Here is a 16411-nt window from a genome sequence, read left to right as displayed (position 1 = left end):
GACATCTTATGTTTCTATGTTCTTATGAAACATTGCCATAGCTGATAACACAATATTGCCACCTCTTGCAATTTTATCCTAACAATTTTTCTTAACTTGTTTCATGAAAACATGAAAGGTTGTCAACTCACACATTTTCTGATATTCAAAATGGCCACCATCTGCTATTACTGTCAATGAGACTGAAGCCAGCAAGATGGCTACCATTTTCCTTTGGTCTACCTGTAAGTGGAAGTGAGACTGCCTTTGATAAAGTTGGCTGCAACCTCCCACCTTTAAAAAGTAATATAACTTCTAAGTGTGAGGATGAATCATGATGCATTTGGTCAGCGGTTCTCAAACTATTTACCATCCAGTCCTCCTTTTGTCAAAGGAAGGAAAGTAGAAGGGGAGACAGTTAAGAATGTAACTCCCCTATTTTATAGGTGAGGCGAGAGTAAGTAGACACTCCATCTGACTAGCCAGGGAGAACCACCTCAGCAAGTTCACTAAGCTAGGGGGAGAGGTAGATATGCGGAGGGTAGGGATAGGGTCCAGAGTGACCTAGACAAATTGGAGGATTGAGCCAAAAGAAATCTGATGAGGTTCAACAAGAACAAGTGCAGAGTCCTGCACTTAGAACAGAAGAATCCCATGCACTGCTACAGGCTGGGGACCGACGGGCTAAGCTGCAGTTCTGCAGAAAAGGACCTGGGAATTACAGTGGATGAGAAGCTGGATACGAGTCGACAGTGTGCCCTTGTTGCCTAGAAGGCTAACGGCATATTGGGCTGCATTAGTAGGAGCATTGCCAGCAGATAGGGAAGTGATTATTCCCCTCTATTTGGCACCGGTGAGGCCACATCTGGAGTACAGCGTCCAGTTTTGCGCCCCCCCCATTCCCCCTAGAAAGGATATGGACAAATTGGAGAGAGTCCAGTGGAGGGCAATGAAAATGATTAGGGGGTTGGGGCACATGACTTATGAGGAGAAGCTGAGGGAACTGGGCTTATTTAGTCTGAAGAAGAGAAGAGAGGGGGAATTAGATAGCAGCCTTCAACTACCTGAATGGGGGTTCCAAAGAGGATGGAGCTTGGCTATTCTCAGTGGTGGCAGATGACAGAACAAGGAGCAGTGTCCTCAAGTTGTAGTGGGGGAGGTCTAGGTTGTACATTAGGAGAAACTATTTCACTAGGAGGGTGGTGAAGCACTGGAACGGGTTACCTAGGGAGATGGTGAAATCTCCATCCTTAGAGGTTTTTAAGGCCCAGCTTGACAAAGTCCTGGCTGGGATGATTTAGTTGGGGTTGGTCCTTCTTTGAGCAGGGGGTTGGACTAGATGACCTCTTGAGGTCTCTTCAAATCCTAATCTTCTATGATTCTATGAAGTATGCATTTTTGTGTGCACCAAAGCAGGGGTTCTCAACCTCTTTCTTTCTGAGCCCCCCACCTTCCCAACATGCCATAAAAACTCCATGGCCCACTTGTGCCACAACAGTTTTTCTGCATATGAAAACCAGGGCCAGCATTAGGGGGTAACAAGCAGGGCAATTGCCAGGGGCCCCATGCCACAGGGAGCCCTGCAAAGCAAAGTTGCTCAGACTTTGGCTTCAGCCCTGGTTGGCGGGGCTTGGAGCCCTGGGCTTCAGCCCCAGGCGGTGGGGCTTAGGTTTTCTGCCCTGGGCCCCAGTAAGTCTAATGCCAGCCCTGTATGGCAGCCCCCCAGATGGCTCCGGATCTCTGGTTGAGAAACACTGCGCTAAACGATGACCTTTCAACCTGAAATTATCTCATACACATAGGTAGAGGAGTAGTGGGAGTTTAAAAAAAAGTGTAAAAAAAAAAAAAAAGGACTAAAAAATGTGATTCGATGGTTTTTTAAACCTCAAATTTTGGGGGACTGACTTTTTTTTTTTTTAAATCTCAAAGTTAGCAATACTGCTAAAAAATTTTGCTGGACCTTCTACCAATTTTGCCTACTGGAAAAGGATTTCATTCAATTTAGGGGTATGCCTATGTTACAGCAGCACAGCTACAGTGCTGCAGCTGTGCTGCTGTAGCACCATAGCATAGATGTTTCCTACATTGATGGAAGGGCTTTTTCCATCAGTGTAGGTCAGGGGTGCCCAACTTACGACCCACCAGAGCATTTCATAAGGCCCGGCACCTGATTCAACATAATATACTAATGGCCAATTCATTACTGTTTTGTTGTCATGTTTACATCATTTTAGTTTACACAAGTGTGTAAATAGACAATACTGTACATAGGTTGTTTCTATCTAAATAGATACAAAACAAGCTGAACTTAAAATATAAATCAATACAGGTAACTTAATCTGTTTGGCCCACATAAGGTAGTGCTTAGGCTTATTACAAAGGAGGGCCATATGAGGTTGGGCACCACTGCTGTAGGTAATCCACCTCTCCAACTGGTTGAACAGAAGTAGGTAAATGGAAGATTCCTGCTGTCAACCTAGCTGCATCCACATCAGGGGTTAGGTCAACCTAACTACAGTGCTTAGGGTGAAAAATTATTCACAGCCCTGAGTGATATAGCTCAATTAACCTAAATTTTAGGTGTAGAACAGGCCTTAGTCTGACAGGGTTCAGAGAAGAGCCATGAGAGACTAATGGATTAGAAAACAGATCTTACAGTGACAAACTCAAAGAGCTCAATTTATTTAGCTGAACAAAGAGAAAGTTATGGGGTGGTGATAGCCATCTAGAAGTACCTACATGGGGAGCAAATATTTGATAATGGATTCTTCAATCAAGCAGCCAAATGTATAACAAGATCCAGTGACAGGAAGTTGAAACTAGACAAATTCTGACTGGCAAAAGGTGTAAATTTTTAACAGTGAATGTATTTAACCACTGGAGCAATTTACCCAGGGTCGTGGTGGATTTGCCATCATTGGTAATTTTTAAATAAAGATTGTTTTTTGTTTGTTTGTTTGTCTGTTTTAATAAAGATGTGCTCTAGTTCAAAAGGAATTATTTTGGGGAAGTTCTATGGCCTGTGTTTTATATGAGGTCATACGATCACATTGATGCCTTCTGGCTATGGAATCTATGAACGAATAAGAGCAATTACTAAAAATTAGAGACTTGGGAAGTTTAAACACAATGAGAACAGAATCATTTTAACTGTCAGGGGAAAGTAAACAATGGCTAGTTTTAAATTGTTCTTGAACATCAAGTTTTAGAATAAAATACTGTGTTGCCATTATCTTGGATATGACTTTCAGCTCTTTTGTGGAGCCAGCTATTTTCCTCAATTGTTTGGCTAGTGTTAAGATTCCACACAACTGCAAGCCTTTCAAAGACTTAAGCAAAAGAAAAAACCCACAATTACTTAATTAAAAGTCACATTAAGGGACAGCAATATTCTAGTTGCATGGTAGTACCATGCAGGATATTCATGTTAGATTCCAGGGCTGGCCTTAGGGAAAATGACGCCCTGGGAAAACTTGTATTTTGGTGCCCCAGACCCCCATGGGTGCAGCATCCCCCCCATTGCCCCTGAATGGCCCCCATTGCCTTGGCCCCCCAAGACTCCCCACACTGTGCCCCCTGCACTCTCCTCCTGCACCCCAACCCTTGCACTGTGCCTCCTTCATGCCAATCCCCAAACCCCTGCACCTCCCCCTCCTGCACCCTTATCCCTGGCACTGTGCCCCCTTTGCCCCTAACCCCTGTACCTCCCTCCTGCACCCCTAACCCCTGCATCCTCCACCTGCACCCACCTGGGGAAACTGACCTGGATGCACAGAATATTTGGCATTGCTGTTTATTGCCCCCCTCAAACACTGCTCTTCTACACACCCCTAGGGGGCTGTGCGGGAGGGAGCGAGGAGCAACAACAGGGCTCCCTGCATCCAAGTCACTTTCCCCACCTGGGCTGCACAAGGGGACAACAGAAAAGCAGCGGCCCAGGGGGGAAGTGACCTGGATGCACAGAGCACTTGGTGTCGCTCCTCACTCTCCCCCACATGTATCTGTGCATCACTGCTCACCTCTTCTTTCCCCCCCCACCCCATGTTCCTCCACCAGGAGGAAGCACGGAGAAATCTGGGTGCCCCTGCATGCAGCGCCTCCCTGCCAGCCAGGAGCAGCTTCTGATTCTACACTGACAGCGCACACCTCTGTGCTGCCGCACAGTGCCCCCTTGTCCATGGCACCCCTGGGCAGTTGCCCGGGTTGCCCATCCCTAAAGCTGGCCCTGTTAGATTCCCAACTCTGATCTTGCAGGAAATGGAAGGTGTTCTGGAGGCAACATGCTCAGCCTCTGGATGAAGAGAAGGAGGGAGGGAAGAGCAAGTGAGTTAAGAATCTGGTCTATACCTAACTCCCATTGAAATAAATGGGTTATGTTACTTAACAGCAAGCCCCACAGCCAACAAGAAAGCTACAGTGACCACCTCTTAAGAGACTCCTGTTCAATTTGCCTTGATAAAACAACCGAGGCTACAATCATAGAACCTTAAGTAGTATAAGTGGAGACGGGGCAAAAGTAAGGTGAACATCAGGCTCTGACAGAGGATTGAGGACTCTCTGAAAAGACAAAAGTTTGTGTTCTGAACTCTAGAAATTCAAACCATACTAATTCCTCACCACCACTGCTGCTACAAACACAACCCCTTGTTTTAGTTCTTAGAACAATTTCAGTGCAGAGTCGGACTTCTGATTTTGAACTTTATTTTTAAAAAATTGCATACAAAACACAGTATTTAAATAAACTTAGTCAGAGCCCAACTTTGCTATGTAACAAATGCACCACAACACTAAAAGTTACAGGAAAGATGTATCATTTTTTCACTCCTCCTATAAGTCTTAAAAATAATGATTAAAGGTTATTTGAATTTATCTTCAAAACATTTTGCACTGTCACTGTTTGGATTTGCACTGTCTATTTAAGCCAAACATCTTAATGGATAACACCCTCTATCAGTAGAAGTGAAGATTTAATCTACAATACCAGTAACTCCCCTGAAAGAGCTCCAGATAAATTAAAGTTGCAATCTGTATACTTTGCATAAGATCAAAGGAACTGCCATGCCAGATCAAACCGTCTAATACAACATCCTGCCTGAGCAATAATTGTATACCTGATGCTTCAGAGAGAGACCAACACAACCAACCCATACACAAAAATGTTTGTAGGTCATAGAGGATGGGGGGAAACCAGCAGAGAAGGTAGGAGAAATTCCTTCCTCATTCCCATGCAGTTTAAATCTTGAAGCACAAGATTTAATGTTTACTGTGCATTGGTACCTTAAATTCATAGCTGCAAATCCTAATGTGGTACTGAAGTTATCATCATGTCCTATTTTAAATTCAGACATAGAGACTTAAATTCAGCTTGGCATTGCACATATTCCTTTCTCCCTACATCCTCTTCACTCCATTTTTAAACCAGTGTCTGAGAGGATCCATCATGAGAGCCTGGCATCTGTTGTGTTGGACTTGCATAGTGCTCTCTCAGCAGTAATAGCAGGATGAAATTTACCAGGACTGCATTCATCACTTTCATGCTGCTTCTGCTCACTCTTCCACCTGAAAAAAGCTAGTGTTAAATAGTGGGAGAAGTGATTTCCTATTTATGAGCTCTTAGGGATATAATTAAACTTGCCACTATCAGTGAAAGATAGTCTACATTACTGACTTGATCAGAATACTTAAAATGTTATTTTAACTATATTTTCTTTACACTCACCCACTCAGGCAGCTCCTACCATGCCAAATACATTTTAACTTCAATCGCAGGGCCGCAACAGGTTAGCAGGTGCCATATATATGAAAGCTTAACATATGGCAAAGATGCAACATAACTACCTTTCATTATCACTTATTCAGAAGGACATGAACCCTTGGCCAAACTATGTTTTAGCAATGAAAAACATTCAACTCACCCCATCCTTTCTTTACTATAAAGTATTCTGTAGTATGATATATTTCTGTCCTGCTTTGGAATTCACAAAACAAGGCAGGTGTCATGGATTGAGGAGCAGATCTAGAATTGGCAAGCTGCTGCTAGTACTAGATGGCCATAACAGCAATCTTCCCATTGTGTTTTTAACATGCTATAACACAAGCACCAACACAAGAAAACCAACAAACGACATCAGTCATTTATCTACATAGTAGTGTAAGACCAGGAGCAGGCAATGCCTTCTTTACATTTGAGATATCTGATAACAAATCTGCCATTTATAGTCGATATAATATTAAAATGGGCGCGTTTTTAGAACAAATTTTGTTTGTGCTAGATGGAAGACACTTCTATGCGAAAAAAAATTATTGCTTATGGATACTAGATAAAGAGGAGAGCTGTGAAGAAAGCTGAACTGCAGCACTTCCTGCTTTTTGTTTTTATAAAAAATGGGGCTGACAGTGTTAGAAGTCTTGTATTGAAGAACGCTGGTTAACCCGTCATCCATGCCAGCATAAGAAAATAGTTGGCAATTATTTGATTTGAACACTGTAAAAGAGTTATATTAAAACTATACAGAAAGCATTAATTTTCTTGGCCCAATATTTATTTTAACTGCCTTGGAATGTAAGCTACAAGAACTTATCAATTGACTGGAAAAACTGTCTAGTTTCACTACTTCTGCAAGTTCTGGTATCTTTCTAAAATGCTTTTTAAATTCCTACAGCAATACTCTTCAGTTAATCATAATAAAGATTCCCTACAGTTCTTAAAGCAACAATGTACTTTCCCCGCCTTTTCTAGCAACAGAACCATACCAGTGTCACAAACGGTTGTATTACCTCAGGAATGCAGCATTCTATTCTGATAAAGATAATGGAAGGTTTTGTTAGATTTTTGAAGGCAGTATGTGAAGCATTTAATTTTGATAAAAAATTGAAATGTTAAAAAGTTCTATCTTGTTCTTTCATGGATTCCTGCCCCAAACAGATTTTATAGCTCTCCAAATTCCAAGAGAGCCTAATAATTAATAAGCTATTAAATTCATAACAGTTTGTTCAGTATTAAATGTAAACAGTATAAATAAGTTGATATCAAGAGAGATGGAAAATAACTTAATTGTTGTGTGTTCAGGTTGCATTTCACATTAACATTAGAGAATGAACCAAAACCACACACAAAAAATCAATTTTTCTGAAAGTTTGTTTTTTGTCACAATAGTAGGTAAGACAATATAACTGAGAGATTAATGAAACAACATTTTTATTTTGTGTATTTAACAGCACACTGCAGAATCAGTTTCACTCTTTCTCCAGTTTATACCTCTGCTTTATGTGGGTCTTTCACACAGAAATAGAACAGGAAAATCTATTTATAAAAAAGAAAATGTGATTGTAATACCAAAAATGCTGGTAGGGGGACTTGAGAGCAAGTATAGTATCTGCTAACTACTAATGGCTGGGTAGAGAGGAAGAAGAGTATAACTAGTGTATTTATTTAAAAAAACAATGTACTATACATGCAAAATATTGTATTTTGATGGACATCATTCCATCCATCAAATGTTTGCTTTCTTAGATTTTAAACTCTTCTGGGCAATGATTGTGTGCACACATGCACATTTATATAATGCACAGAACATTGTGGGTGTTTCTAGTACACAAAAGAAATTTTAATTATTTTGTATTTGACTAGATTACTTTATTACTATAGTAGGTGTAAAAACTGTTTTAAATTATTGAAATACTCTGACAAAGGAGGGTCCCCACATCTGTTTACAGGCAAGACTGCACCGAATATACTGAAGTCTTTAACATGAGGTTTATACAATATTGCTGAATTTATATATTAATCCTTCAGTTAGGTCTCTTATAATTAATTACCAGAGACTGAAACTAACATTTCAGAACTATGGTGTAATCTCATTGCACTATTAAACAGAATAATGCACTTGACATTTAATATTCTCTCATATGAAATAATTGTTACATCTCTATTATTAGAACTATGGAGATGGTGCTACAAGCCATTAAAGTTCTTGAAACCTTTCTTCCTTCAAATTGAATGTATATTCATACTTCAACATGTGCAAACTTAGGTGCTTTAAATATAAGAAAAGCTGTCAAAAAATGTTTGAAACAGAGAACAGGAATTACCTTAAAGAAATTCTTGTATCTGTGGAATTGGTTAGCAAGGATGGAGTCAATATTTCAGTGTAAGTGTGATCTCCTGATGTGACAAATTTTGACCTTCTTGAACCCATAACAACTAGCAATACGTCCCACTGAAAATTATTGTGAGAATCTTTCACTGTCTTTAAAGGCATGTTTGATGCTGTTTACGCTAGTTATTTTTCTTCTGATGTGGTACTGAACTGTTTATATTTGCTACAGTGGTGACACCCACATATGAGGGAATAACATGAAATAAAGTACATTTTAGTTTCATACCTTGACAAAACCCCAGAGATAATGCTACAAAATCAAATTAATACAAGTCACTTGCCGAAGTCAATATATCATCTTCTCCTTGAAGTAACTTCATTAACATAGATTTCCTATTAATCTTTCTATAGCTAGATTGGTGGTTCATCTGCTAGTGCCATACTACTGTCAAGTAATGTACACTGCCTTAAATATAGACCAAAGTCCACAAACAGTACAGAATAGATCTAGATACCTAAACAATTGCTGATTATTAGACAGATTGCCATATTAGTAAAGCATTCTCTAGAATGGAAATTTTTTAATATCCTTCTACGACAAATGTGAAACACAGATTTCTTGTTTGTGGTTTAAGTGGCTAACTAAAAGCTCCTTTTCTCTGTAAAATAATTTTAAAAGTAAATCTATCAACAGTCAGTCTTCACCTCCAAGTACTGCAATTCACTATTTACACAGGAAGTCTCACATAACAATCCTTATGAAACTAACTGTTAAATCTATGTCAAGATTACAAGATCTATCACCACCATTACTCTCACCTATGAACACACTAAAAGCTAGCAAGTGTACATTAAAAGTAGTAAGTACAATGTATTCTGAAGCACATAACGAGGCATCTTAAAATATGCACATGGTAGCTATAATTCTGAATGCTTTTGTGTACGTAATATATATTATATCAAATGCACTGTAGTCATTGAACTTGTGCCTCTGTTCGCATCACAATACCTGTTAATTGGTATTGTGATGCGATGTTAATTGCTCTGTAAAATCTCAACTCTTACCAAATAAGATACAGAATAGGACAAACATTGCAAGGGCACAATGTATCATCTCACACGATGTGCAACCATTCAAATATGTTTTCTCTAGTATAAACCCCTGAAACACATTGCACTGTCTACATTTTTGCAGAGTAGATATGCATGTTTTTTTTACTAAGCAAAAACAAAACAGTTCTGCAATTTCAAGTGAAACAAGCCAAGGAGAAAGGACTCATTTTTATTAATATTTAACTTTAAATATATTTGCCTTTACTTTCCCACTAGTTTAAATGTAAAAATCTAAGAAGTTTAGAGACATTACTATCTAGATTACACAAACCAGAAGCACTTTTAGGCGGGGGATGAGTACGGAGGGGGTGATTTAGAAAAAAAAAGATTCAAATGCACTCGGCTATCGCTCTTGCACCCAAAGCGAAAGACTGCTGGAAGGGTTAACGGGTTTAACTGCATTGAAACTGAATGGCTGACACATCCGGTCCTGGGTCCTCAACCACCAGGGCAAATTCAAACTTCAAAGCCTCTCGGAGCTCAGGCAGAAATAAATCACACACACACCCTCTCCAAGCAGTTGCGACTCCCATTTAACTAAGTCCCAGGACTCCCAGAGACCAGCACACACAAACGGGGTGGCAGGGCAAAGGCAACACAAATGCAATAGTTGGTGCCAAGGCTACAGTGCTGGGAAACACAACCTCAGCTCCATTAACCTGCAGCTCCTCCTGCATAAGCCAACTAGGCACTGCAAACTACTGGCCATTCGCCACCCGCGCGTCCCGCGTCTCTTACAGCTGACAGCTCCCCTACAAACACGGGGGGCTGACGAGGGTACGACCCCACACCAGCCACCCCCATCACCGTCCCCCACGCAGATCCCATCGCCCCTACAAGCAGGCTCGGCCCCGGGCGGCAGCCAGCAGCACGTCCCCGCTACCTGCCCGTTGGGTGCTGCACCAGGCTCCCGGGCTGGGTCTCTGCGGACCCCCGAAAGCTCGAGCGGTGGCAGGGGCAAGGCTCCGGGCGAGCTCTATGCCCTGCTCCGCCAGCAGAGCCGGGCCTCGCCGCCGCCCCCGCCCGCAGCAGCCTCCCCCGCCTCCGCTCCCCTCCCAAGGGCCTCCTGCCCCCAACCTCTGCCCGGGGCTGCCCCTGTGAGGCTCCGGGGTCCCCACCGCCGCCAGCTCTCAGCCCGGCGCCCCTCACCCGGCAGGGGGAGACGGCTCCATCCTCCTCTCGGCGGCGGGGTCGGCTCCTGCGGGGCTCCCGTCCGGCAGCGGCTCGTGGGGCGCGGCGCAGCGGCCGGGGGAGGACGCGGGGCTGGCGGGGCCGGAGCCGCCGGCGAGGCAACGGGGCGGCGAGAGGTCGGGGGACTCCGGCGAGCCGGCCAGGAAGAGCGGCGCCTCCGGCAGCCGGTCCAGCTCCACACTCCGCACTTTGCGCAGCTGCTTCCGTCTCCAGTCGGAGCGCTGCTCCCGGCACCCGCCGCCCGCCGCCCGCAGCAGCCCCCCGCCGCTTCCGGGCACGCTCCCCGCGCCGCTCTGCAGGCTCCCGGAGGCGGCGGCGGCGGCGTCGTCGTCCGCGCTGCTGCCTGAGGATAATCCCGACGACGAGGTGCGATTCCCCGCCGCCGCCGCCATTTTCCCTGGCGGGTCACATCGGGCTCCGGAGCGCCGGGGGAGGGAGGCGGGGGATGAGCCGCGCTCCGGCCGCTGCGCCAGCGGCGTGGGCTGCGCAAAAGGCGTACGGGGGGTGGGAACTGGGCGCAGGCTCGGGGACAGTGGGGGCGCCGTTGGGAAGGTGAGGCTGGGAGCGGCCGCTCGATGCCGCCCGCGGGCAGGTGGTGCGGGACTCGGCTGTGCCCACGCTGGGCAGTGCCCCGGCTCGGTAGAGGGGGCCAGGCCTGGCCTGAGGAGCCCGCACCTGTCAGGCGGGAGCGCGCGGCCAGCCGTCCCCCGCGGGGATGGAGCCCGGGCTGGAGGGTCCGGGACCGGCAGGCGGCCCCTGCCTCCCCCACTCCTCGCAGACCAAGGGGCCGATTTCTGCCCCTGGAGGAGGGTGCGAGAGTCTCACCCCGAGAGTCCGGACATTGTGTCACAAAGCAACCTTGCCCCGCTCCCCCAGCCCCGCGGAAGAGCTCCGTGCAGCAGGGAAGCTTCTCTCTCACCAGCAGAAGCTATTTCTTCACCCACTACAAATACACTGCAAACAACATTTTCACCCCAACACGTGCAGAGAACTACACAGATTTCCCCCCCCCCCCCCCCAGCAAAATGTACTCCATGCATAGACAAACGTGGGTTTGTATCAGAAATGGGGCGGGGGGGAAGAAGCTCATGATTTTGGTGCAACGCCCCTCTAACAAAACCATTTCTGATCGTTAAAATGGGGTGGAGGGTAGGGGAGAACATTCAGGCACACATGGAATGGGAAAAAAATCACACAACATACAAACTATAAGTGGCAAGTTGGCACATCTGCCTATACAACAGTGCAGGCAACATATTTTGAAGGTTATAAAATAAGATGGATAAAGTATCAAGCATTGAGGGCCAAATGTTGAGAAAAGGGAGGTTGGAAGCTTGCAGAGAAAAGTGCAACTGTCCATATATTTGAATGCTCGTCTGATTTTTGCATACTGTTCAGATGCCTAACTGGCCATTTACACATGTGGATATTGGTATACAATCAGACTTGCATTTTTGCTTGCAGGCCTCCCACTTTCAATATTTGGCCCTAATCATTTATTGCCCCTTCCATTTTACACTATTTCCCTCTCTCGTTATATGCTTAGAAACTAACTCCCAGGAATGCTCTCATCCCAATTTATATTTTTTTGTAGTTTGCCTTATAATATGCTAAACATATTAGACCATTCACTGCACCTCAAAGAGCAGCGTCAAGGTTGGTATGTGGCTCCACTCATCTATCCCAACACAGAAATTTCACAAATTGCCTAAAAGTTATTGTATACCTACTTTCCAATGATATTTTAATAAGGGCTGGTGAACATAATCACATAACAGACCTTACACCTGGAGTTGAGGTCGCCTAACACTTGCCACTGTTTTTAATTGTTTATAACTTTGACAAACTAACCATTTGGGATGAAGTTTTCCATGCTGGTTGCCTACCTATCACTGAATTTTTGGGGATTTTTTTGGCAAAAACAATTCACCTATTTTTCAGAATGAGGTTTGGGAAAAATACATTGTTTTGGCAGTTTTAAGAAGTAATTACAGCCAGTTTGCTTTGAGAAGCTCTATCCCAGTGGTTTTCAACCTATGGTCGGCAACCACTAGGGGTCCACAGACTATGTCTAAGGGGTCCATGAAAGGTTGTCATTACCATAGAACAGAGATTTTCACCTGGGCTCCACAGATTATGTCTAAGATTTCCAAAGGGATTTGCACCACCATTTGAAATTTTTTAGGGGTCCACAAATGAAAAAAGGTTGAAAACCACTGCTCTAGCCCCTCCAAGCTTTGGAGCAGGAACTTGAAAATTGACTGGAGGCAGGGTGAAGGAGGGGGGTGCCTTTGTGTCAGGGATGTGCGTTTTGTCATCCCTAAGAAAATCTCCCAAAATTTGGTCACTTTATAAACCTCTGACTATCTCAGTTCACAGACACTCAGTAGAGACTTATAGTTTGGCCACCAAATTCTCTGAAGATTCCATCTGTGCTGAGTATGCTGCAGCCAAGAACTGCAGGGACTGTGCAGAACTTTCCATGCAATTGCTCCTGCTGGCTGCCAGGGCCCGCTGTGGTGCCAGGAACAGAACTGAGCACAGGAGAGTTTTGTACCCTTTGTCCCTGCTGGCACCCAGGTCTAAGCAGGAAGCAGCCACACTGGAAAGCAGAGGGTGAGGGTGGTCTGAGCCTGGGAAGGTAGGGACCCTTAATGTTCTTTTAATATAGATTTTTTTGTATGTAATATATTTTACTCTCAAATGACATTAGAAGAACATTAAGGTTGTAAAGTCCTGTTTAGTTCTGGGATGGAGCATGCCCAGTTCAAACAGAATCGTCAGGGAATTTAGCTGCAAAGATCTATCAAGTCTCTACTGAGTATGTGCTAACTACAATTTTTCAATGGCTTAAAGCTTGGCCAAATTTGGACAGACTTTCATGGAGGCCGCAAAAGGCACATCCCTGTCACAAAGGCTACCCCCCTGCCAAACATCAAGTCACTGCTCCAAAGTCTGGGCATGCTAGAGCTTTTCACAGAAAAGGTCACAAGAATTTTTTAACATGGCCAAAACAATTTTTCCTTAACCTTGTTTTCAAAAACAGCAGAACCATTTTGATTGGTTGACATTTTTTGAAAAATATCAGCTCAAGGCAGACACCTGGCATAGAAAATTTCAGCCCAAATGGGTAAAATTTGGCAAAATTATAAGGTATTGAAAACAGGGTCTTATAATGGGAAGTGTCAGGCAACCTTAATAATAGGTGGTGCCACCATATGTGCCTATAATACACACATTTTTATATATATATAATGCCTAGATATGGATGCATCATGCAGGTAAACATCAATACATTACAGACAAGTATTGCGACTAGAAAGGAAAACCTCTTTAGTCTTATTTAGCTGGGAGACTAGGAACAGACATGTCAATCTTTTGCAACCTTGTTTTGTAATCTCAGTAATTGTCTTGAACTGAAGTTGTAAATAATCTAAGATAATGGGGCATGATTTGAGAATGATTTACATTTCCTTGCTCTTGTTAGTGTAGACTTTTATAGTTCTGCAAGAAAAACTTGTTAAAGCTTAATTATGTCTAGCTCAGTTTATCAGATATTGTGCAAATACCTGCTCTTGGAGCTCACTTTAAAATTTGTTACATTCATGGTTACAAATCTGAACATATAGGGATTTTGTGGAATGAAGTTTATATTTTGGCCTGTGGTATTTAATACCAGATAAATATTCAGAAGGGGAGAAACATTTGAAACTCAGTGGCACACTCTCTTGCAGTTTCAGATCTATATTGGACTAGAATTATTCAGCTCTTCTAGTGGCATGTCAAATGCAACATCCAGGCCATATATTGGGCATTTTCTATGTCTCCCTGCTTTCATCAAAGTATGCAGTATGTATGTACTATGGGCCAAATTCATCCCCGATGTAACTGCAGAAGTCAACAATGTTTTGGATTTATTTGGAAATATGTAAAAAGCCTAAGGTAAGAGAAGGCCTATTGCACCAATATACAACTGATGTCCCCAGAAAGCTTTGAAAGGTACAGACATTCATCTTCATTTTATGTTATTACAAATTATACTCTGAAAATAAATAACAGTAGATTAAAAGTTGATTTACTAAAATATGTGAATAATCATTAGTTTTGGAATTATATCAGGCCTCAGCCTCAAGTACTTCAAATGGAAGTCAGATTAACATGCCACCACTCCCTCTAATAATGGAATCTGAATTTCTGTTGTGACAATTATACTGTTACGTATTTTCTTCACACCAGTAGCTCCTCGTAGACCTTCTTATGATAACAGCCAGCTTTCCATGATTATTTACTCAGGCTCTGAGCAAGCTATATAGGGGACCTGGTCAGGGTAAGAGCATGTTTCCCTATTTGCAGTGTATAAAACAAGACTTTATTGCCCTTATATTTAGCTGTGTTACAGTAAATATTCTGTTCTTTATGGAATAGCATGTACTGTAGTTACCATCTTTGTTCCACTTTACTGTACTTACATTAGGAAGGCAAATATACATATCAGGTTGCCACCACAGTTTTCTTATTTAAAGGTTTTTAAGAAAGGATCCATTGTTGTCTTTACAGTAGGAAAAATATGTCTTTAGAAGCTTCTACAAGGGAAAAGAAGAAACCCTTTTAAGAATATTTTCACCACACACCTCATTCATTCTGTCAGAGTTTCAAACGAATGAACTCAACAAGAATCACGTATCAAGTATCACTGAGAAACTGCTTATTAATTAATACTTATTTTACTCTGTGGATGGATGTAACTACTTTTGTCCTTCCAATCCAGCTTCTGAAGTGTAAATGTAAAATACTCCACCTGAGGAGAAACTGTTTTGAATATAGCAACTTCTGCCATGTCCAAAATTAAATCAACATGAAACCTACTTTTGCTATACTGAAGATTAACTTTGCTCTCCTGGCCATTTTTAGAGTGATTTAAATATATAAACAAAAATATTGATTTGAACCATCAGCATGAAACTAATAACTTAGAAAGAGAAGAATTTTAAACCATTAGTTTATTTAAAATTTTTATGAAACAAGAGATGGTAAAAGCAAGTTGTTTTAATAGCTAAGCATATGGACATGTATAGGAAATCAATTAAGAGAAATTGTGAAAATGAAGTAATTACTCAAGGTAGTAGATTAGATGAGTAAGGTTTTGTACTTTGAGAGGAAACACTGAAACATTAACAGACTTCTCCAAATTAGTAAGAAGTATATTCTGTACCATGAGAACATCAATATTTGTCTACTTGTTTTATTGTGGTTTTCAAATCATTGTTTAAGGCTCCCATCTTGCACTTATGTACGTGCTTAATTTTACGGCTGGGAATAGTCTCATTGACTTCATTGGGAATACTCATAGTAGTAAAGTAAAGTACATGTGTACGTTTTGGCAGGATCAGTGCTAAATCTGCTAAACGTATTGGATTAATCTAAGTTTACTGCATGACAAGAGCACATCAATTATTGCACAAGAAAATTTCCAGATATACAGTCTGAATTTTTAAGACTAACAGAAGTATTGGAGCATAAGCTTTCGTGGGTGAATGCCCACTTCATCAGACGCCTGATGAAGTGGGCATTCACCCACGAAAGCTTATGCTCCAATACTTCTGTTAGTCTTAAAGGTGCCACAGGACCCTCTGTTGCTTTTTACAGATTCAGACTAACACGGCTACCCCTCTGATACGAGTCTGAATTTTGTATTTCTCAATTTTATTTTATCTGGATGCACAAAGTCTTCTCCAATAGCAACATAGATCAGAGGACTAGAGAGACAAAGACTGAGAATCACTCCAAAATTAATAGAAAGATGTCATCTAATGCTATTATCTATCTATAAATAAAGGGACTATTACAAGGAGAGGTGTGTTATGGTGCTTTGAGCATGGGACATCAGATCCCAAGTTCTAAACTCGTCTCACAAAAACTATTTATCTTGCATTGGGTAAGTCACTTAGCCTTTGTGTCCGTTTTCCCATATGTAAAATGGAGATTACTCTTGTCTACCTTGCAGATTGTGAAGATTAAATAGCTAAGGT

At 42.4% G+C, this 16411-nt stretch overlaps 1 protein-coding gene across 1 annotated transcript in view; it reads right to left on the bottom strand.

The window, feature by feature from the left end:
• The window catches only part of MAP3K1 (mitogen-activated protein kinase kinase kinase 1), a 98588-nt gene extending 87814 nt beyond the window's left edge, over positions 1 to 10774 (bottom strand). Inside the window, exons 1-2 of the mRNA XM_065406682.1 lie at positions 10486 to 10774; positions 10203 to 10238 (exon numbers count right to left, since the gene is read on the bottom strand). Coding sequence (XP_065262754.1) covers positions 10203 to 10238; positions 10486 to 10774 — 325 coding nt within the window. The remainder of the gene's footprint in view (positions 1 to 10202; positions 10239 to 10485) is intronic.
• Between the last annotated feature and the right edge of the window lie 5637 nt (positions 10775 to 16411).

The sequence above is a fragment of the Emys orbicularis genome, chromosome 6 (genome assembly GCF_028017835.1).
Source record: "Emys orbicularis isolate rEmyOrb1 chromosome 6, rEmyOrb1.hap1, whole genome shotgun sequence".
NCBI lineage: Eukaryota > Metazoa > Chordata > Testudines > Emydidae > Emys > Emys orbicularis.
Note: the sequence above shows the minus strand (reverse complement) of the source record. Positions and strands in the feature narration are given on the sequence as shown.